This window comes from Rhinatrema bivittatum, chromosome 19, assembly GCF_901001135.1.
Source record: "Rhinatrema bivittatum chromosome 19, aRhiBiv1.1, whole genome shotgun sequence".
NCBI classification, from domain to species: Eukaryota; Metazoa; Chordata; class Amphibia; order Gymnophiona; family Rhinatrematidae; genus Rhinatrema; species Rhinatrema bivittatum.
In genome coordinates, this window is record NC_042633.1 from 17,929,051 (window position 1) to 17,952,162 (window position 23,112).

General features: G+C 44.4%; 1 protein-coding gene across 2 annotated transcripts in view; it reads right to left on the reverse strand.

The window, feature by feature from the left end:
* Positions 1–12,451: 12,451 nt before the first annotated feature.
* LOC115081185 (vomeronasal type-2 receptor 116-like) overlaps positions 12,452–23,112 on the reverse strand; it is a 33,775-nt gene continuing 23,114 nt past the window's right edge. The window contains exons 3-5 of one of the 2 annotated variants that reach the window (XM_029585709.1): positions 19,650–19,877; positions 17,023–17,149; positions 12,452–13,725 (exon numbers count right to left, since the gene is read on the reverse strand). In XM_029585709.1, coding sequence (XP_029441569.1) covers positions 12,830–13,725; positions 17,023–17,149; positions 19,650–19,877 — 1,251 coding nt within the window. In that variant the 3' untranslated portion in view covers positions 12,452–12,829. The remainder of the gene's footprint in view (positions 13,726–17,022; positions 17,150–19,649; positions 19,878–23,112) is intronic. The other variant, XM_029585710.1, reaches the window with a different exon arrangement.

Genomic DNA, 23,112 nt, shown 5'->3' on the forward strand with positions numbered 1-23,112 from the left:
GGTACTAAGAGAGAGGCTGCAACACCGGGGACAGTTCCCTTTCCTTTGAGGAGGAAAGGGCTCCGTGGAATGGGTTGGCCCCTAGAGTGTATAATGGTACAAATTGTTAGGATTTAAGCATTTGAAAACAGCTCATGACTTCATAAGCAAGACGGAGGAAGTTATCTTCTCTGCCCTGAAACTAAAGAAAACTGTTTTATTTAAGGTTCCATTCTGTGAAGGATTACTAGTTTTAATTGCCAGAGACTGAGGTTTCCCTTTGCAACGAGGGTTCAGCCATTAGGACTGGACATAAGGCCTGGATGAACAGGCACAGCAGTCAAGGACAGAGGTCAAGCCCACATAGGGACATAAGGCCTGGATGAACAGGCAAAACAATCGAGGTCAAATCCTTGAAGGGACATAAGGCCTGGACGAACAGGCACAACAATACAGGACAGAGTCTAGCCCACATATGGACATAAGGCCTGGATGGACAGGCACAGCAATCGAGGACAGAGGTCAAGCCCACATAGGGACATAGGACTCTGGTGCCAGCCTTGAGCGGTGAGAGCGTATGATATCCCCTGTCATTGAAAAGACACATTCATTGGGTACACTGGTTGGTGGACATGACAGATATCGCTGAGCCACTTTGGCTAGGTGTGGCCAGACAGTGGACTTGTGTGCCCAATATGCCAGCGAATCTGTCTGCATGTTCTCTGTCGGCTCAGAGTGCTGGTGTCTCCTTTGCTTGGGTGGGCTGAGAGTCACTCATGCCAGCTGCTTTCTCTCTCGCCCATCGCACAACAGATGAATCTTTATGGGCAACATACCTTTGGCGAACATAAAAAGCTAGCACAACTCTCTGAAGTGCCTGCTGTTTCCACCTCTGCTTCTCGCCTAATCTGTCTTTGCCTATGAGCTCCTGTTCACAGACTTTTGCTAACAGCAGGTCCTTCACCAATAAGACACAATTGTACTGTAGGGTGAGTTTCCCTTTCACATGGGGATCACAGACTGTGGCGAGCATGTATGTATTCTGTTCTGTTAAAGGCCTTAATCTCTCTTCCACCTGCTGCTGCAAAACGTCCAGACAATGCAGCACCTCAACTGTCATTCCCTCTTCCTGTTTAAAGGCCTCCAAATGTTCATCCAGGAAATTAACTATAGGGATGATGTCAGCCAAGGTGGCACTTCTGGAACTCAGCTCTTCCGTGACATCCTTGAAGGGCTGCAGGATTTTTACCAGCTGACTCATGACTAACCAATCATGATGCCCTAGAGGATTCTGCACACCTATGTCCATTGTACCAAAAAGTTCATGAAGGGGTGTCTGCAGCTCCACTAACCTCTCGAGCATCATAAAGGTGGAATTCCACCGGGTGGCAATGTCTTGAATGAGACGCTTGTGAGGCATCTCCAAATCAGTCTGCTTTTGTCGGAGAACCTGCCCCGCCTTCACACTTCTGTGGAAGTGCGCTGCTATGTTCCTGCACTTCTGTATTAACCTATGCAGGCATTCATTCTCTTTGTCATTGGAATCCAACCCCAGAACTGACTTCACTACCAGGTGCAGAGTGTGTGCAAAACATTGGATGTTCTTAAAGCGCCTGTCGTTTATTGCCTTAGCCATGTTTGTACCATTGTCTGTGACAAAGAACCCTGCCTGAGGATTCCTGTCTCGCTGGTGTAGTTGCCAGCCCTCCAGATCTGTCTGATGCATGCTAGTATATTGGCTGATGTATGGGCCTCGTCCGTCAGGTGGGTGTGCAGTAAAGCCCACCTCCACCCTGATACTTGTTCATTAATAGAGCTGCTGCCTGCCCCTGCCTCAGCCAGGTCCCACCAATGTGCTGTCAGGGAGAGGTAAGAGTGTGCAGCATTCATGGCGGTCCAGGTATCACAGGTGAAATGCACTCTCCCCTCTGCCTTAGCTAGCAGTGCTTGCATGTGACTGTGACACTGCTTGTACAGGCTGGGGATGACCTTTCTGCAAATGTGGTTCTGGAGGGGACTTTGTAATTTGGAACTACGACCTTCAGAAAACACTTGAAACCCACATTCTCCACTAACTGCAAGGGCTGCTCATCAAGGGCAATCATTTCCCCAATGCTCCTCCTTACAACTTTTGAGGCTGCCTGCCTCCTACCCCGGGATAGCGTTACTGCACTCCACCCCATTTCCTCCATGGTGGGTTGTCGCTTCTGCCACATGTCAGGGTGTTGCTGGCCTGCCACCTGACTGCTAGAAGGTGATGAGGACGTGGGCTGACACTGTTACAGTTCTGGCCGCGAGCACCGCGACCATACCCTTGCCTCCGAGTTCCTGGACCTGTTCCCGCTTCTGCTAGCGTGGTTTGCGGCCTATTCGGCAGCGTCCCCGCGGGGACCGTGCCGCCGGGAAGCCGCCCGTGGACGCCCTGCCTCTAGGCGCGCACGCGCGCTACTTGGGTGCTTATCTAGGCCACTTTCCGCCAGTGGTGACTCCGCCCAAATCCTGACGTCAGACGCTGTGGCCTTGATAAGCCGGCCGCGGACCTTCAGTCCTTGACTTGCAATGGGGTTACCATCCGGTTCCAAGTTGCTCCGTGTCCCGGAGTGGGTTGCCTTGGAACTCGCTCCATTCCTGCCTGCTTGCTGCAGTACCTGCCTGGTTCCTGCCTGCTTGCCACAGTACCTGCTTGGTTCCTGCTTGCCTGCTACAGTATCTGCCTGGTTCCTGCCTGCTTGCTACAGTACCTGCCTGGATCCTGCTTGCTTGCTACAATTCCTGCCTGGTTCCAGTACCCGAGCCTTGCTACAGTTCCTGCCTGGTTCCTGTACCCGAGTCTTGCTACAGTTCCTGCCTGGTTCCAGTACCCGAGTCTTGCTACAGTTCTTGCCTGGTTCCAGTTCCCGTCCCTTGCTACAGCGTTGTTCGCTGTTCTTGTCTGGTTCCAGTTCCAGTCCAGTTCTCCAGTCTACTTGCCTAAGTCCCAGCGGCTGGGCCCCTAAGGGCTCCTCCCGGGGGGGGGCTTCAGCTTCCAGGGGTGAAGCCTCACCTAAGTCCCAGCGGCTGGGCTCCTACGGGCTTCTCCCGGGAGAACACCAGCTTCCAGGGTGAAAAGCACCATCCACGTCCTGCCTGACATCTGCCTCCTGACCTGTGGATTACTAGAGACACTGAACACCTTCTCCCAGTCTCTTACAGGTCGGCCCAAGGGTCCACTAAACTGAGACTCCACAACAGACTCTGCTGCTTTTGAACCACTTTACGCTGCTTGGAAGGGGTCCCTTGAATGGTACTGCCATCTTCCCCAGATGGCAATACTGTTGTTGGTTGTTGCCTCTTCATATGATGCGTCATGCCAAAATTAGATAGATGTCCCATTGGCTTGCCTTTGGTAATAGCCCTGCCACAGTTATTACACCGAGCAAAACGTGGGTCATCCGTCACTTTATAGTGGCTCCAGATTGCATATATCTTTTGTGATCCTCCCTTCTCTAAAGCCTTGGGGGTGGATGCTGGCACTGGAGCTGAAGTAGTGGGTGCACCCTGAGAAGCAATGCCAGGGACCTCAGTCACCCTCTGTGCCTGCGCTGACTGCTCTTCCTCCTCATCATCAGTTTCATCTCTCCCCTGCTGCACTGAAGTGGAGGCTAAGACAGGACTAACTGATTCTCCTAAAGCTTCATCAGCTATTACTTCTTCCGTTTCTAATGAGAATCCCACACAAGATGATTCTTCATCTGAATCAGAAGCAAACAGTGACTGCGCTACATTGTCAATGCTAAGTCTCAGTCGAGACTTCTGTCCCCCTGCTGCTTTTGGGTGTCAACATTTTGTCTGGCATGACTCAGCCTCCCCTTCCCTCACCTCCAAAACTACAGGGTCAGAAACAGGTAGTGGCGATGGCGATGCATCATGATCAGATTTCATTTTTTTCTGGATGGAACTGCCTGCCTCTCCAGAGAGTTTAGATTGCAACAGGTCCCTTTTTAACTTTAATGGGGGACTGGCACTAGTGCCTTTTGAAGTGCCTCCTCTGCCAGTCCCAATCACTCGACCACATCTAGCTTTCCCTAACATTATGGATTTAATGTCACTGCCTAGTGCCTCCTGGCTGCCCGTTGTCACAGTGCCTTGCTATGCACTAATGTAATGTGTGTGGTGTGCACACACACACACAGCTTGCTTATAAGCAGAAAAGAGGCAGACTGGAGATTTCACTGCACAGACTGTCCCAATAATAAAGTTCAGTCTGTTAAACTACCCACTGCGGGGAGACTAAGATGGCCGCCGTGCTGTGAGGAGGGGAAAGCAGCAGCTCTCGGGGGGTTGAGATTTTCTTCTAGTTTTTCATTTGAAATATTACCTGTTTAAATGCCTTACACGAAAAGAAAAGCTCATGTGAGAGAACCCTTATTATCATCTGGAATGGATCAGCGGCAGCTGGGGATAGAGGCTGCTTTCGCCAAAATGCCGACAATACCGCCTGGAACCGGGGTTGCTGGGGATGGCAAGGAGCAGCTACCGAGCCCCCTGACCTTTGAAATATCCTTAAGCCCGGGTGCTCCAACAATACCGGACCCACCAATGGGGGCAGGAGTGGAAAGTTCATCCTTTGGAAAGGTTTCAATGGATACCTACCTGAAAGTCCCTGGCATCCAGAGAGGAGTGGAAGGATTACCCGTTGCCTTGGAGAACCCAGAAGAGCCAGGTTCCAGGAGCCAGGGCCAAATGGCACAACAAAGCCCGGATCAACGAGCAGAAGGCCATGAGGAGGTAGGAACTGAGAATGGACATTTTTCTCTTGTGTGTTCCACTCGGCGCACCGTCATTATAAGAAATATTTTGATTTCCATTCAATACCTTGACTAGGGGGGTCATTTTCCAAGGAGTTACCGCAGGAGATAATTCCGCAAATCGCACTAACAGCCGTTAACACGATTTGCAAATTTTTTATTCAGGGGGTGGAGTATATGTTAAGTAGGAAAGAGTTATTGTGTGCCGTGAAACAGCTGCAGTGTTAGCGTGGCCAATAGCTACACCTCTTTCATTTGTGGTATGTTGTGTGCTAGAGGCTGGTAAAGGTTTATCACGGTTCACGATGTTTCCAGCCAGCCTGTTTCAAGAGAGAGAGAGAGAGAGAGAGAGAGAGAGAGAGAGAGAGAGAGAGAGAGAGAGAGAGAGAGAGACTGCCTTGCTATAGTGTCTCTTCCCTAGACAGGTATTTGTATCCCTATGAGAGGCTCACCTAGTAACTTGAGGTGGGGATTAGGTATGAGTGTAGGGGGTTGGGGGCCACTTTCACATTCAACGTGAGACGTACGAACAGAACAGTGGTCTCTTGTGAAGATTTGATGGCCTTCGGAGTGAGGAAACTCACTCCAAGATGAGATTTGGGCAATGTTCTCTCAAACTAGCTTGATGGACACTCTACCTGGGCAACAACAAGCTAGTTTGAGAGAACATTGCCCAAATCTCATCTTGGAGTGAGTTTTCTCACTCCGAAGGCCAGCAAATCTTCACAAGAGACCACTGTTCTGTTCGTACATCTCACGTTGAATGTGAAAGTGGCCCCCAACCCCCTACACTCATACCTAATCCCCACCTCGAGTTACTAGGTGAGCCTCTCATAGGGATACAAATACCTGTCTAGGGAAGAGACACTATAGCAAGGCAGTCTCTCTCTCTCTCTCTCTCTCTCTCTCTCTCTCTCTCTCTCTCTCTCTCTCTCTCTCTCTCTCTCTCTCTCTCTCTCTCTCTCTCTCTCTCAACATCTGCAATATACACTCACATTGTAGCCCAAATTGGGTTGATAGTGCTAAGAGCATGTTGTAAGCTGTTATTGCGATATGCATGCTTATTAGCATAAGGTAACACCCCTTTTTGGTATCCCATGCGATATTGGAAAATGAGGCCCTAGGATTGTACAAGAGGCTTTAACTAAGACAAAAAATACTGAAGAAAATATGGAAAAACACTTAAATGTAATGGAAGAGAAAATAAATGGTTTTGAGAAGGTTCAAACAAATTTAATAAAATCAGAAGGAATACATGAAAATAAATTGGAGATAATGGAAAATTAAATGAAGAGGGCAAACCTCAGAATACTGAATTTTCCTAAAACGAAAATGTTAACTGCAAATGATTTGTTTAAAAGCTATTTGTCCAATATTTTGAAGTATCCAGAGAAAGCTATGCCAGCTATCTCTAGAATTTATTATTTACCTCAACAATTTTCTTCAGAACAAAGTGTTCCACAACAAGATAATCAGATGGACATAAATTTGAACCTGACAAATCTCTTGGAGAAATCCTACGACATGGATATTAACACAAGATCAGCCTTGCTTGTCCAGTTTGTATTTGTATCGGAGAGAGACGCTGTTCTAAGATCTTATTTCAGATATCAAAAGTTGAATTTTTATGGTCACACTATACAAATATTTCCAGACATTGCAAGAGACACCCAGATAAAAAGGAAAAAATGTGTAGCAATGAGGGAGGAGGTAATTGCTAGAGGGGCAAAATTCATATTGCGATTTCCGTACAAATGTATGCTTTTTCATAAAGATTCAAAATATGCATTTAACGACCCCAAAAAATAATGTTTATATTTAGATTCGCACTCTCAGTCCTAATAAACTCCATTAAGGAAGTTGGACAAGATAAATGTTTAGGCGAACCAAGCATGGCTAGATATTAGTTCTTTTTACCTTAGATGAAACTGCTTGATTTTTTATTGGTCTCCCCTGTTTACCTTAGTAAATGTTCAATGTGTTATAGACCAGAATGTAATCATATATTTCTTTGTAAAGTATAAAGGAATTATACGGAATTTTCTTTTCTTTAATTATTAGTTATACGGAATTTTCTGTATTGTTACACATTGTATGCAATTTCTCTCTTTTTTTTCAAAAATCCAATAAAAATAAAATAAAATAAAAAACTGCCCACTGTCACAGTGCCTTGCTATGCACTAATGTAATGTGTGTGGTGTGCACACACACACACAGCTTGCTTGTAAGCACAAAAGAGGCAGACTGGGGATTTCACTGCACAGATTGTCCCAATAATAAAGTTCAGTCTGCTAAACTGCCAGCCCACTGAAGCCCAGTGCACAAAGAGACTGAGTGAGTTGAATTAAATAAATTCAGTTTAAAAAAGCTGGAATTATTGGCACAGCAGGAAAATCGATGAAATATATTTTCCAATGGAAATTCTAGCAAACTAGCTAAAAATTGAATATATCTCTCCCAGCCACAACACCCAAATGGTGCCTGCTTGCAGCCTAGCCCAGAGGGTGAATTAAACAAAATGGCGCTGCTAGCAGCTTCTCTCCCTGGCACAGAGAGACCGTCTCAGATCACATAAATAAACTGCTTAAAAAACAATCAGGGCTGCAGCAAAATAAAGAAATATCTTTTTCTCTTAAGTAACTAGCCTAGCTAGCAATTCAATATAGATTTCTGAACTCAGACTACCTCTGAGTGCAGCCACCCACCGCAGAGACCACCTCCCCAGACCACCCCTGCAAAGAAAGTGCTTGGCATGCTGCGTGCTTAAGTATATATAGTGCTGGGTCATCAGGAAAATCATCACCGAGCACTGAATGACAGCACGATTGGCTGCATTCAGTGCATTTCACAAAATGTTATCACTGATACGCTGCATTCCGGTATCCATGCCAACCTGTCCGACCCACTCTGACAGGGCTGTGAGGTCACTGATAACTCACAAGAAAGGGCTGGTTTTTGGCTCTGGATACACCCAAATGGCGTCCTCCGATTGCAAATGGCAGCGAAGGAAAGCATGTGCTGCCAAACTGATGAAACGGATAATACATTATATTCATAGGGAGTCGCGATACGTTTTGCTTCCTCATGAATACAACGAATAGGGACATATACATTGCGGATTGCCAATACGTCGAAAACGAATGCACACCCCTATTGACTGCTCCAGTACACTGAACTGAGGATTTTCAAACTAATGATATGTTTTATCATTTAGTTGTTAGGATTTGTGCATGTGTGGGCCTCTGGGCCGAGGTGAGAAATGGCACCGCCCACGGGAAGGAGCCCCGCAAGCCTCACCGTTGGGGAGGCAAGGTCTCAGCTGTGAGATGCATAGCACAACAGAGGTTGGAGAGAGAGAGAGTGTGTAGACAGAGAGAACAGAGAGAGCTGGAGAGGATGCCCCAAGGGTTGGAGCCAGGGAGCGTCAGTGTAGGGAGCTGACATAGATACAGCTTGGGAGTCCTCGAGTCTCTGTCAAGAAGTGGTACAGCACTCCCCGGGGAGCGGGGAGTGAGGTTTAAGGTCGTACAGACCTATAGATGCCCTGAGGTCTGTGAAGCAGGAACACCGATGAGGGGTCCTCCGTAGATGTTATGGCAAAGGTCTGCAGAGCGGGGTACACCGATGAGGGGTCCTCAGTAAATGGTACGGCAATGGTCCGTGGAGCGGGGTACACCGATGAGCATGCCTCAGTAGAAGGTGCAGCCAGGGTCTGCAGAGTGGGGTGCACTGATGAGGGGTCCTCAGTAGAAGATGCGGCCAGGGTCCACAGAGCGGGGTGCGTTGATGAGAGGTCCTTAGTAGATGATACAGCAAGTTTCCGCAGAGTAGGGTACTCACTGAGAGTAGCGTAGGTTCCAGAGAAAGCCCCGGGGAACAGGGCAGGCAGCAGTCTTAGATGCAGGGCCCTCCGAGGAGTGGATAGCCAGAGACGAGGTAATGGCCCCCGAGGAGCGGGTACCAGAGGCGTCTAACGCCGAGGAAACTGGAACTGGAACAGACGTCCTTAGCGAAGCGGATTCAACAAGAGGGAACTCGTTGCCAAGTTGTAGACAGAGAGAGCTAGCTGGCTTAAATGTCCCAATAGATTGAAGTCATCTGAGGGGGATGCCCCCGAGGTTCCGCCATGATGTGGATAAAGCTGGCCCGAGCGCGCACACGGCTAATAAGTTCTGAAGGCAAGATGGCGGTCGGCAGCATCCGGGCCGGCCCGGGAACAGGAGTAGACAGGCCAGTGATGACTGCCAGAGGCCGCAAGTCTTCCCAAGGCAGTGGTGCCATGAGGCATGAGGTGAGCAAGAGTGGTGGCAGCCATCTGCAACCGACAGGCTAACATTAATTACTTTCTCTTAGTCTATTTTATTGTTTTTATGATTTTTATGTATGTGTAACTATGAGCCGCAACTCATACATTGTGTTCTATGGTCCATACATTGTGTTCTATGTTAATTGTGTAACTTTGTTTTTCTTTGTAAAAGTTACACAATTAACATAGAAAACAATGTATCAATCACAGTTCATTGAACATTGTTTCACTTATAACCCACTGAGACAATATATAACAAATGAAAAGCAGATTTTCTAAAGTGTTATTGACATTGTATTGTATTATTATTGAATGATATTTGTATTGCAGAAATGGTAACCTTCTTGGTAGTGGTGGGGTGTGTGTGTGTGTGTGTGTGTGTGTGTGTGTGAGAGAGAGAGAGAGAGAATGCAAGAGTGAGAGCCTGTGTGTGGGTGGGAAGGAGTGAATGGGTGTGTTGGAGTGGGAGCCTATGTGTGAGAATGAGAACCTGTGTGTGTGTATGTATGTATGCGAGTGGGAGCCTGCATGTGAGAGCATGTGAGAGCCTGTGTGTTTGTGTGACAATATGAAGCTGTGTGAGAGAGATTGTGTCACTATAGGGGGAGGAGGGGAATGGAAGCCTGAGTGTGAGACAGCATGTGAGAGTGTCATCCTGTGTGTATGTGAGAAATTGGCAGCCTGCATGTGAGAGTGAGAGCCTGTATGTGTGTGTACATATGTATGGGAGTGGGAGCCTGCATGTGAAAGCCTGTGTGTGATAGAGCCTGTGTGTCTGAGGGGAATGGGAGCCTGTGCATGTGTGTGTGGTAATGAGGTCAGTGTGTGTTTGAAAGCATGTAAGAGTGAGAGCTTGTGTGTGTGTGGGAATGGGAGTTTGCATGTGACAGATTGTATGTGAGAGAGAGCATATGAGAGTGGAAGCCTGTGTGTATGCGAGAGAGAGCATGCAAGAATGGGTTCCTGTGCGAGCGAAAGCTTGTGTATGAGAGCGCACATTTCTACTGGAGTCAGACAGAGACTGGATTCTGACAATGTTTTTTTCGCCATCGTTTGGAAAGTGTTCTAAACTTAAAAGTTAGAGTTTATCCGGACCTTGCCAGACAGACTCAGAAAAAATGGAGGCAGCTTCTGTTAATGAGGCTTAGGGTTCTTGAACTGGGTGCCTTTTTTCTTCTTAAGTTTCCTTGTAAATGCCTTATTAAGTGCCTCTTATGCCTTTTTTCAACCTTCCCACCTCTCAGCTTTTTTGAGGATAAGCTTTCTCCTACTATAGTCTCCTCTGCTTTTACTGCCACTTGAGTTTCTGATGCCCAGATATGAGTCTGTTCAATATTTGTCTATTGGCTCCCCTTTCATCTAGCTATTTCCTTATTATAAATGATGTAATATGTTCCTAGCTTGTGTTAGGATTCCCCGACAGTGTGAGTGCGCGCGTAAATCCTTCCGGATTTACGCTTGCAGGGCCCTCGCGTGCAGGTGGCGCGCCTATTTTGCATAGGCCGCCGGCGCACGTAAAGCCCCGGGATGCGCATAAGTCCCGGGGCTTTCGAAAATGGGCAGGAGGGAGCGTGTCCGGGGGCATTCCCGAAATAACGCGGCGTTTCGGGGGCGTGCCGTGGCATTTCGGGAGCGGTCCCAGGGGCGTGGCGCCGGCCCGGGGGCGTGGTCGAGGCCTCCGGACCAGCCCCCGGGACAGGAGGACGGAGCGGGGCTGCCGGCCGACGCGCGCAAAGGTAGGGGGGGATTTAGATAGGGCCGGAGGGGGGGGTGGGTTAGGTAGGGGAAGGGAGGGCGGAGGGAACAGGCAGCACGCGCTGGGCTCGGCGCGTGCAGGTTGCACAAATGTGCACCCCCTTGCGAGCGTCGACCCGGATTTTATAAGATACGCGCGGCTACGCGCGTATCTTATAAAATCCAGCATACTTTTGTTCGCACCTGGTGCGCGAACAAAAGTATGCGATTGCGCAAGTATTTAAAATCTACCCCTAATATTTTTTAGGATGTAAAAGGTGGGGTGGCTGGCTGGTAGGTTATATATCACAGAATACACAACACACTTAATTACAAGTATCGAAGATATAAATCTGAGAATAAGCAATCAAAGCATAGAGTTTTCATTAAAGAATATGTATACAAAATACTTTCCCCAATTCCCAATGAGATGTATTTTGGAAAATCCAGGACAACGCATTGGGAAATCAGCAAAAACTAATTGGTTACTTCATTAACCACTGGTAATGTCCAAAAAGCTTTTCCTCTGAGCTGTTGGTTCTCTGAGTTCAAACAACCTGTCTCATTTTGCTCTTTTCAAGTTAATTCTTCTGACCTTTGTCCTAGTTTCTTTCTCTGGACCACTCCCCATGTGCTCGCTGAGGCCCCAACTGTCCGTTATTGAATAAGCAACAAACTGATGGGTGTGGCCCAGAGACTAAGTCCTGTTCTGTTCAGATATCTGCAATTAGCCTTTCTGTATAACAGCTCTCCAATAAATCTGATCTCAGGACTTGTTTTGTTACAAACAGTTTTTTGTTACAAGCAGGCTAAGAAAAATGACATATGTATTCTCAGACCTTATAGGCCCTTATATTAAATAATTACACTAATAATATCAGTGATTTTCTCTGCTTCATTCCTGTCTTTCGTAGCACAATACTCTTCCACATGCTAACTTCCTCCTTAAAATAATCTCCCACATAGGATCAGACTCCACCCTCTGGAAGTCTCAGCTATTAGAAGTGTGGCTTGCCCTAAACTGTCTCACCTTTAGGAAGTGATGGAAATCTGGCTCTCTGTGGTGACTCTTGACCCCTAGCCAGAATCATGAATGCCTGACCGGATCCCCAAACTAGAGTTTTGTTTTCCAATGGCTGATATAAAATGCCCAACACACCTACAAATTACTACTCTTTCTCATCAAGTCACCACCACATCATTTCCCTCAAATGTACCTGACTTAAATCCCTTTATGTCTATCACAGGCGAATATAATTTATACTTGTGGACTCTCATTTTATCAAAGATATCTAAACTTAATTTACAGCCTACAATTCCTGTAATCATAGTGTGTTGTTTTTGTGTTTATAATTGTATTTGTGTCTATAATATCTATTGCCTGTGACTTGTAACTTATACCTACTGGATTGCATTTGCAGATATCCTCTACATGTGTAATAAAGCAAGAAATAAATAAATAAATGATGATGATGATGATTACTGACTTTAATTCCTAGGACTGGTGATTATAACTAAAGAATGATTCATCTTTAACATGATAGCCACATTCACTCCAGCAAGTGTCCTTTGAACCAGATTAAAGGGAATGATGTGTTTATTGCAGGATTGGAAAATAACACATATTTTTCAAGTCAAGGCAGAGTTGGTTTTTTTTCTCCATAGAAGTTTTACTCACACTCACAGCAGGTACAAAATTCATGAGCACATTTTACCCATCACAGTTATCAAGAAAGCAAGACTGTGGCGCATTACTTGACTCTGAGAGCTAGGTACACACTCTATGGATATAAAGTAAAGCAAATGGAAAACTTCCCCTTTCAGTACTGTGGTCCTAGAGGAATATGCAGAGACTAACCCATGTACTATAGCTCTCCTTTCACCATCTATATCTGTATTCTTCACAGTATTGTTTCAGAATTTTTTTTTATTAACAACATTTCAAATGAAAACAGCCTTAATTACAAAACCTTAGACTGTCACAGTAAAAACCTTGCCATTATTTGTAGAAGTAGGGGTAATTTCAGTTGCTTGTCAGGTACTTCCTATGGTTCCTATCAGGCCTCATTATAATAATGTAGCACTTGGGGATAAAGATACAGCCCAGCAGTCCAGCACTGGAGGCCAGGATAGCAAATATCTCCACCGCCACCATGTACTTGCCCCTGGTGCTCAGGTAGGTTGGGATGAAGGACACCCAAACACTGCAGAACACCAGCATGCTGAAGGTGATGTACTTGGCCTCATTGAAACCTTCAGGCAGATTTCTTGCTAGGAAAGCTATGAAGAAGCTGACACCAGCCAGAAGTCCCAGATAACCCAGAACACAGTAAAATGCAGTTATTGACCCTTCGTTACATTCAATTAGTATTGCTCCAGTTTCTGATTGCATGTTAAGATATGAGAAAGGAGGAGCAGTGCCCAACCAGACAAGGCATAGAACAGCTTGAAGAAAGGAACAGGAAAGGACTATAGAGTTTGAAACCCTGGAGCCCATCCATTTCTGGAGCTTGCTTCCTGGTTTGGAAGCTTGGAAGGCCATGACCACAATAACTGTTTTTGCCAGAATGCAGGAGAGACAGATAGAGAATATAATCCCAAAGGCAGTCTGTCTGAGTATGCAGGTCACCTCATCAGGATGGCCAATAAATAACAAGGAGCAGAGGAAGCAGAACATCAGGGAGAAAAGGAGAATATAACTGAGGCTCTTATTGTTGGCTTTCACTATAGGAGTGTCCCGATAATTAATGAAGATTCCCAGAATGAAAGCAGTGATAAGGAAGAAGAAAATGCTGATAACTGTCAAAGCTATCCCCAAAGGTTCATCATAGGACAAGTACTGAATTGTTTTTGGGATGCAGGATGTTCTCTCCCTATTGGGCCATTGATCCTCTGGGCATCTTGAACAGCTGTCCATATCTGTTAAGAAAAAATGTGTTCTTAATATATTACAAAGACACCAAAGTTTAGAATTCTCAACATATTTACTTCTCAAATTTTTAAGGATATTGGTATGTTTCAATTACAATTCAGATTAGATAATTAAAACATTTTTTAACAAATAGTCAAAAAGATCTTTCTGCCTATTTCTGGATTTAGATGTCAATATCCCCAGTTTCTCCTTACAGAGAGGATTCATATAGATGAAAGATTTTATCTTCAAAATCTGTCCCTTTCTCTCTGAGCATGCTTCCACACCTCTCATCCACTCACTTATCATCTTCAATTTACACTACGGTAACTTGATTTTCTCAGACTTCTCACTGAACCATCTTTCCTCACTGAAATCTATTCAAAATTTGGCTTATATGACTGTTACATCATTGGGAAAAGATGCTGTGGTCTGCGTTAAAGAGAGCACCACAAGGCCACCAATCCTGAGCCTTACCTGTCTTCATTGCTGTCTTGCATGCTGTACTTTACTAGTATTAAAAGCACATTATTGCTGGAATTGCTGCTACAGCAACCTTGAGAGCCAGTTGATTGCTAGAAGACCTGAGTCATATGACTGTGATATCATCAGAAAAGATGCTGAGGCCTTCATTAAAGGGAGTACTGCAAGGTGGGCATCCACCAAATATGCTTCCCCTTTGTGGGCCCTTTAGTGGGACCTGGGACCCTGGCCCATTGAGTCTGCCTCCTGCCTAGAGTCATGGGATTTGGGCTATGATGGAAAGCAGATTATTTGACACGTGGTTGTTATCTGTTTTATTGATCACAATGATACCAGTCACTACAGGAAGGGGTTGTTATGCAGGTCTCTCTAAAAGCCAAGGTAAGCATTTAACGCGCCATACCCTCAACTAACTAAAATCATGGATGATCCTTGTTTTAATGTATGTAGTGAATTCCTTCATATTGATTACATTAATGCTCACTCCATAAGAAATAAGGGAGAGCATTTGATTGATTGATATAACCCAGCATGGTATTGACATGCTATGTTTTTTAGAATCACGGCACCATGAGTTTGCTGAATAGTGCAGGCCTCAGGATATACATAAAACCATCAGGCTCATGGTTATAAGCAGGCTGAGGGGGGGGGGGGGGGCGCTTAATGATTATTTATAAGGAAGTCTTGCAACTGTGAAGACGGCCCCTGGAAGTTGAACTGCAAATCGAGGCAATCTTAGGAGTCATTCATAATTGGAATATTTGTATCTTATATTGGCCCCAGGCCAGACGATGGAAAATTTGAAATCCTTTTATGAATCTTTGAGAAATTTAGCTCTATGATTTAAAAATCTAATTTTGTTGGGTGATTTTAATTTATACTATGAAAACTGCAACTCTTTTGAACTGCAAGAATTTATTGACGGCCATTTCCTTTGTACAATTTCTAAAGGGGGAAACACATAAGGCAGGACCTTATTTTATGTGCTGAAGGTGATGTAAATCAAAACGTAAATGTTAATAAATCTGAGGTGGGATTGTCTGACCATCATTTATAATTGGGCTTGAGTTAGATCTTGATATAAGAAAGAAACAAGTTCAACTCTAAACATTCCTCGAACCCCAAAGAATACCCCAATGAACAACACAAATAATACCCCAAAGAACTCATCAATTCAATTCAAATCCTTGGCAGTCCTTGTGCCTATGTTTTTATGCCTTTGCCTACATTAGGCTATATATTGTATCTATGTTATAATCCCCATATATTTATTTCCAAGTTATTTCTTCCTGTTCATTGTAAGACAATTACTTGTCACTGTTAAAGTTTAAAATGTAAACCGAATTGATCAGTAATTCTGTTATTGGAAAGTCGGTATAGAAAAGCTATAAATAAATAAATAAATAAATATGAAGGGAAGGACTCGGGGAGCATTAATTAAGACATGAAATAGGAGACCTCCAGTAGGTTATGAGCAGTGTAAAAGGTTCTGGGTCAATAAAATGGATTTAGAAATCTGAGATGGCAAGTTGATGGAATTCATCCCTGCAGCAAACTTATGAACAAGCAGTTCCTGTTATTGAGGTAAAAGTGAGAGACAGGGCCAATGTGCCCTGTGGTTCTCGGTTAATGTTGCAGCAGTTAAGAGAGAGGTCTGGAAAGCTGAGAGGAAATGGAGAGAGAGAGAAAAGACGATAGTTCCTTATTGACTTACAAGAAGCCTTTAGATGATTATCATAAAACTAACTCAGTATGGTCCATGTTTCGGATAAAGATACCACCATTTTGTCCATAGAATGCATTTTAATTAGAATGTGTGAAACATGGACCATGTTGAGTTAGTTTTATGATTCATGGTGATTTTGACTGTGAACAATTTTTCGGATGTCCAGCTTGTTCAAATTTAACCCAAGCTAAGTATAAAACATTTTTTGAATATTTATAAACTGAATAAAATGTTTTCATAATTATGACTATGTTAGATTATAAAGAGCTGTGGAACATGATTTGACAATGGCGGTGCCAGGCGGATCCTGTTTGTAGAGCTTTGTATGCAAGAGACAGTGGATTACATTTTCACTTTTATAATCTCTGCTACCGGCTCTCTAATTCATTTTCTTTGAGATTTTTTTTATTGTTAGGCTGACATTATTGTCCCGACACCTCTTGTTTTATGTTATTCTGTTTTTTGGAAGACATTTGCTCTTTTTGTGCTATACTGAACGGATATTAACAGGTCTCCCTAGAAGAGAGCATAATACATCAGCATTGAGAGACCTTCACTGGCTGCCCGAGAAGTGGAGGATAAACTTTAAGTTATTGGTAATTGCTTTTAATTTTCTTACAGCTGCACAGCCAAGCATACTGAGAAACACAATTGAATGGTACACTCCAGCAAGATCATTGTGATCAGAAGGTAGTCGACAGCTTGAAATCCCTCCAGCTAGCAGTTACAAGCTGCTGCAAACCAGGTCCAGAGCTTTCTCGTTTGCTGCAGTAGTTGCATGGAATGAATTACCAAAACGAATGAGAGAGTTTCAGGAGATGAAGTTTTTTTTTGAAAGGGCACTGAAGCTCTGCTTTTTACTGAAGCATATGGGTAATATCCTTCTACATTACCATAAACATCCAGTAGGACCTTAGCTGTAATAATTTTTCTAAGTTTAATACAAAAATGATGGCCCACCCATGGAATAACTGAGCATGCATTATGGAAACCTGTGCCTCTTCATAATCTGTTGAAACCTTTGAGATTTATAGCAGTGGTCAAAGTGAATAATTTGCAGCCATGATCACTCCAAATATTACATCATATCACCTACCAGTTTGGTTGGAGACTTCTCCATTTGGACAGGGAATACAATCATAGCAGCAGACAGGCTTTTCTTTACTGGTTAATTTTCTGAATCCTGGAAGGCAACTCTGACTGCATTTGGACTGTGGAGGTACCTAAGTATTGAGAAAAAGGTCCAGTAAGTTGTGATGTAGTTTTCTAAATGAAGTGTTCCCTTTCTGTCCATATATTGGCCAACTCAAACCATTTATTCTGAACTCTTCGCCACTCATATACTCAGCAGCATACGTATGGTGGTGTGGTATCAGGACTTTTTGATAAAATATAAAAACTGTTCCTCTCTGGAATCAGAGGATTACATTTAACTGGGAATGAATCAATATGTAATTTTCTCATGTTAATGTAATTTATTTTGATTTTCTGATACATATTTAATGAAGATATAAAGTATTGGGGTAGATTTAAAAACATTATGGGGTAGACTTTAAAAAACTGCGCCAGTGCGTACTTTTGTTCGCGCAACCAACGCAAACAAAAGTACGCCGGATTTTAATAGATACGTGCATAGCCACGCGTATCTTTTAAAATCCGGGGTCGGCGCGCACAAGGCTGCGCAAAATCGGCAGCCTGCGCGGCCTCGGAGGGAACTTTCGTTCCACCCCCCGCACCTTCCCTTCCCTTGCCCACCCCCCCCCCAGCCCTATCTAACCCCCCCTACCTTTGTTGGTAAAGTTACGCAACTTGTGCGCACCGGGCCGGGAGCAGTTTCGGAGGCCTCGGCCATGCCCCCAAAATGCCCCCGGGCCGGAACCACACCCACGGCCCCGTCCCCGGATGGCGCGCCACCGCAACACACACACACACACCCCCCCCCCCCCCGACACGCCACCCAGGAAAGCCCCGGGATTTACGCACGTCGCCGAGCCTATTCAACATAGGCTCGGTGTGCGCAGGGGGAGCTTGGGGCAGGTTTTCGGGGGGTACGCACATGCCCCTGTGCGCGCACGTCCATGTGCATGAGCTACCCAGCGCGCACACATGGATGCACGATTTTATAACATGCGCACGCCGGCGCGCACACATGGATGCACGATTTTATAACATGCGCACGCCGGCGCGCGCACATGGATGCACGATTTTATAACATGCGCACGCCGGCGCGCACACATGGATGCACAATTTTATAACATGCGCACGCCGGCGCGCGCATGTTATAAAATGCCAAGTCGGCACGTGCAAAGGGGAGGACAATATATGCACTTATGCGCAGCGACGTATCGGGGCCTTCCCCAGTTCACTCCCAGTCGACTCCAATTAAGGAATGGACTGGGAGGGAACTTCCCAACCCCCTAGCCTAACCTCTCTTCCCCTTCCCCTATCCCTATCCTAAATCCCCCCAAATTCTTTATCCTACCTTTTGCACCTGCTTCTGAGCAGAAGCAATTTGCGTGTGCCAGCAGGGTGCTGGCACGTGATCCCCCGGCACAGCAGCAAATGGCCGCTGTGCCGGTTGCCTCTAGCCCCGCCCTGCCCCTAAGATTGCTCCGTCCCAGGGGTTTACATGCGTCGCCGGGCCTTGAAAATTGGCCCGGCGTGTGTAAGGCCCTGCCAAGCGCTTAAATCCCAGGGTTTCATGCGCGTAATTTTTAAAATCCGGCCTTTTATGTATATTGATGTATTATATACTTTTCTTGCTCTTTTTTGAAAAATGCATTCAGTTTAGTTTTTAAGCAGTGCAAATCCTTCTGCAGTTTCTTGTGATTTTAGGCAAATCACTTCACGGTCTGTTGCCTCAGTATAAACATAGACTTTTGAGCCCTCTGGGGACAGAGAATACCTCCAGTACCTGCATGTAATCTGCTTTGAAGTGCTAGGAAAAGCAGAATACAAATCAAATAAATAAATAAATACAACCAATTATTGTGAATGAAAATTAAAGGTGACCTTCAAAATTAATAATAGGAACTAGCAGCATAGAATAATAATTCTGCTTCCTCCATTAACCTTCAAATGTCCATTTTCTGGCCAGAGTAAAGCTGTAAATAAAGAACTCTCAGTTGATGCCTTTGTTGGCTACTTTGTGACGTCAGAGTTGACGTTTGCCTCCTGAAGCTGACTTTACTGTTCATTCAGTTTTCTCTCTGCAGTAACCGAGAGCAGGAAACAGAGATGTTAACCAGTAGAATGAGTGATGGAGACCTGGAAATCACAGAGCAGGAGTCCTCTGGCAGCCTAATGGGCACATTTCTATAGGATGGACTTCTTACATTGCAGCTCCCAGTGAACATATTTAAAAGACTAACATGAACATAGTAAGTTGTGATACTTTCAATTAGAACAACACAAAAAGTAGTGGACATCACAGAAGTTGTGGATGTTTGTGGCATTCTTGAGGGCCTGTTTAAGAGAATGCTCAACTTCAGTCTAATGCAATCTCCCGCTGAAGCTTCTTAATATTCTCTAGGTCTGAATTCTCCCCTCCTTTATTGAGTCCAACCATATTGGCAAGGACTATTGCTCTGTTATGTCAGGATGGGTCATCATTTATGGCAGAGAACCATATAGCAGTTTATCTAACAATTTTATAATATAATGAATAGGTTAGGCATGGTTCAGTGATTTCCATCAGACTACATAATGTGACTTAATTCTGACCTGGGTGAATGTGCTCTCCCACATGATTGCCTTCTCATTGATAGTGAAATCCTGTCCCAGGGGAGCATTTGGATTATATTGTCCAACGATTTCATTAATCTGCATCCCATTGGGTGAAAAGAAGAGACTTATAATATAAAATCCCATGGAGAGGTCTCTATTCTCATCAAAAGAGACATCTTCACCCAGAATGTTCTTAAAGTGGACGTTCCTGAGATAATGATGGAGCTGAGGAATGAAGGGTAACTTGTCAGTGGTGCCCCGAAATGCAGAGTCGCTCGCATCTTTTCAAGCATATATAAAACCAACCTGATTTTCTCCTTTTGGAACATCATTAGAGAATATTGTGCTCAATGAATTATGCAACTATTACATCAGTGATTTATAAACTGAGCTCAAATGCATATCCTAGATTGCACAGTCATATAAAACAAGGGAATGAGTGAGAAAATGGTAGAGAAGAACCAAAATGGACCATAGAGGGTAATGTTTAGTCATCGGTGAAACTCAGCACTCACTTGTATATAATCACAAGTCTAAATTCCCAGCAGTGCTTTACATAGTGCATAACTCTGCCCAGAGTAACTCCTCCCACTACTGCAGACAACATTAGAGCTGATGCAATAAATCTGTGCGGAAAACTTTCCTAATGCATGCCCAGCCATCTCTCCTGTGCTCGCGCTCAAATATTTAAATGAGGGGGTTTCGTTGCCAAGGAGGCACTAGGGGAAAATGTGCACCCCCTAGCTCCTCCTCGGCAGCAGGCGCCCAGGAGAGGTGACTCTCAGCGGGTTAGGAAAACAGATGCTCAGTTTTCCTAACCTGGGCAGAGCCACGGGTTAGAAAAATGAACGCTCGTTAATTGAGCATCCCTTTTCCTAACCGCCAGCACACTTTAAAAAAGAATATTTTTATTAAGCATTCTGATCCTTTGGCTTCCTTCAACTTAATATCGCCATGATATTAAGTCAGAGGAAGTACAGAAAGGCAGTATTTTTTGCTTTTCTGTACACTTTTTTGGGCTGTTCAGAAATGAACGCCTGCTCTGGGCAGGCGTTAATTTCTGAGGGTAAAAATGTGCGTGTCGGGTGCACATTTTTTTTTTTTTTAATTGGGAAGAGTAGCTAATAGCCTCATCAACATGCATTTGCATGTGAAGAGTGCTATTAGTTTCATGAGGCTTTTTCCACCGGATTACCTGGAGCTCTGGTTCCCTCACTCCAGCACGCCACAACGCTCCTCCCCCTTGTGAGCAGACTCCGCCCGGTGACGTTGGTAAGGGGCGACGAGGGGGGTCTTAAAGGGCAGCGCAGGGAACCGGAGGGTGACTCTCTCCTTGCCTAAACTCTCCTTGCCTGCTTTGCTTCGCCTCTTGAACCAATGAGGCGTTTTCCACCGGATTACCTGCTGTATTGCCTGGCGCTCTGGTTCCCTCACTCCAGCATGCCACAATGCTCCTCCCCCTCGCGATCCGACTCTGCCCGGTGACGTTGGTAAGGGGAGACGAGGGGGGCCTTAAAAGGGCGGCACAGTGAACCGGAGGCGTCACGTGCCGGGCGTCATGCTCCGAAGGGGCGCAACACGTGGCTTAAAAAAAACTGACGCGGTGGTCTTAAACCAATTAGCAAATGAGCAATATAAAATTGATTCTATTCCAAGATTACAACAGAGGGGCGGAGGTTTATTACTTATAAGTAAGATGAGCTTAAATTTGAAAAGAATATCTTTTGAACCATCTATGAAACATGAAATTGCTATTTTTGATTCCCTGAATTTATAGATATGTTTACTATATTGCCCCCCGGGACTTTAGACCCCTGTACATATCTTTTCCCTATGTTTTCCATTTTCACCCCTCCCCCTCCCCTTCCTTTTGTCTCGTATATCCCTACCCTTCCCTCCCCTACTTATTTATCTAGTTAATTGCCATGTTACTGCATTTATGTTACAAACTGTTCCTTGTAAAGGCTTTGCCTATATATTATTTGTTATAAGTTATCTGTAAACCGGCACGATGTGCAAACGGTTGTCGGTATATAAAATCAAATAAATAAATAAATAAATAATATATCCCCAATTATTGAGAGTCTTATAACAATTTTTAAACCTACTAAACCCGCTATATTACTAGGCGATTTTAATTTGCTTATGGATAGCATACCCCTCTCCCCAGTAGCTAGGATGCTGATAGAGGCTTTGCAAGCCATAGGATATGAATTATTAAATACAAACGCTACTCATGCCTTGGATTTGATATTTACAAATTCAGAATTAGTGAAGGCAGTAAATATTCAAATAGACCCAGTCCCTTGGTCAGATCATTTTTTAATACAAGCAGATATTACTTTTACTAAAGCAAGTAATAAAGGAGGCAGATAGAACAATTAATTTTCAATATAGACCGCCGTTTAATTTAGAAGTATTGCAAAAAGTATTATTAGATCATCTCCCAAATTTAAAGATGCACCCAAGCTTGGAAGCAACTGTAGAGTGGTATAAAACATCTCAAGATATAGTGCAGAAAATTAACCCATTGCAAATTAAACATATAAATGAAACAAAAAAAAAACCCTTGGTATAACAATACATTAAGACAAACAAAGAAAGCAGACAGAAAGAAAGAGAATGGAGAAAACCAAAATCCATAATAGCATTGACTAATTATCGTATCTATATGGCGTACTATAGGAATCTCATTAATAAAACCAAGAAAGAATACTATGATTCTAAAATCAAACGTTTTCACATAATCCAAGAGTATTATTTGATAGTGTCAGGAAATTAACTAATGATCCTTCAGCAGATACTCAAACACTAACCGAAAATCAGTGTAATGAAATGGCTCAATTTTTTAAGAATAAAGTAGATAGGTTAATAGAGTCATTGAAACAGAGTCCAAATCAAACTATAACGTTAACAAAAAAAGAGATTCCTCAATGGTCATATTTTGAAGATACTGTCACGGTCAGCTTCAAAGGCCTCGCATACTGTTATGGTCGGCCTTGCATACTGTTGCAACTTTGAAGGCCTTGCATTCTGTTATGGCCTCGAAGGCCTGGCATTCTGTTGCGGGATGGGTTTAGTGTGACCTTGGGCCTCAGCTCAACCCCAGGCGCACCCAGGGCCGACCCGAGGGTTGACGGCGTATTTCAGTGTGGCTAGCGGGCTGACCCTCTGCCAGGCCTGCAAGCTCCCAAGGCCAACATCCAAGGATGTTGGGAGTTGAATGGTCCTCCGACCATTCCGAGCCCTTTCGGACCTGCTGCGAACAGCATGGAACAGCATGGTTGTTTTGTCAGGCATATGAAAGTGAAGTCAAGGAAGGAGTTTGAGAGCCATATATTTTTATTATATTAGGTTGATTTGAATTTTCGTTTTAGAGTTTTTAAGATTTTATAATTGTTTGTAATATGTTTATGTTAATATTTTGAATTGAGCTTTAAATTTTATATCTCTTATTTAT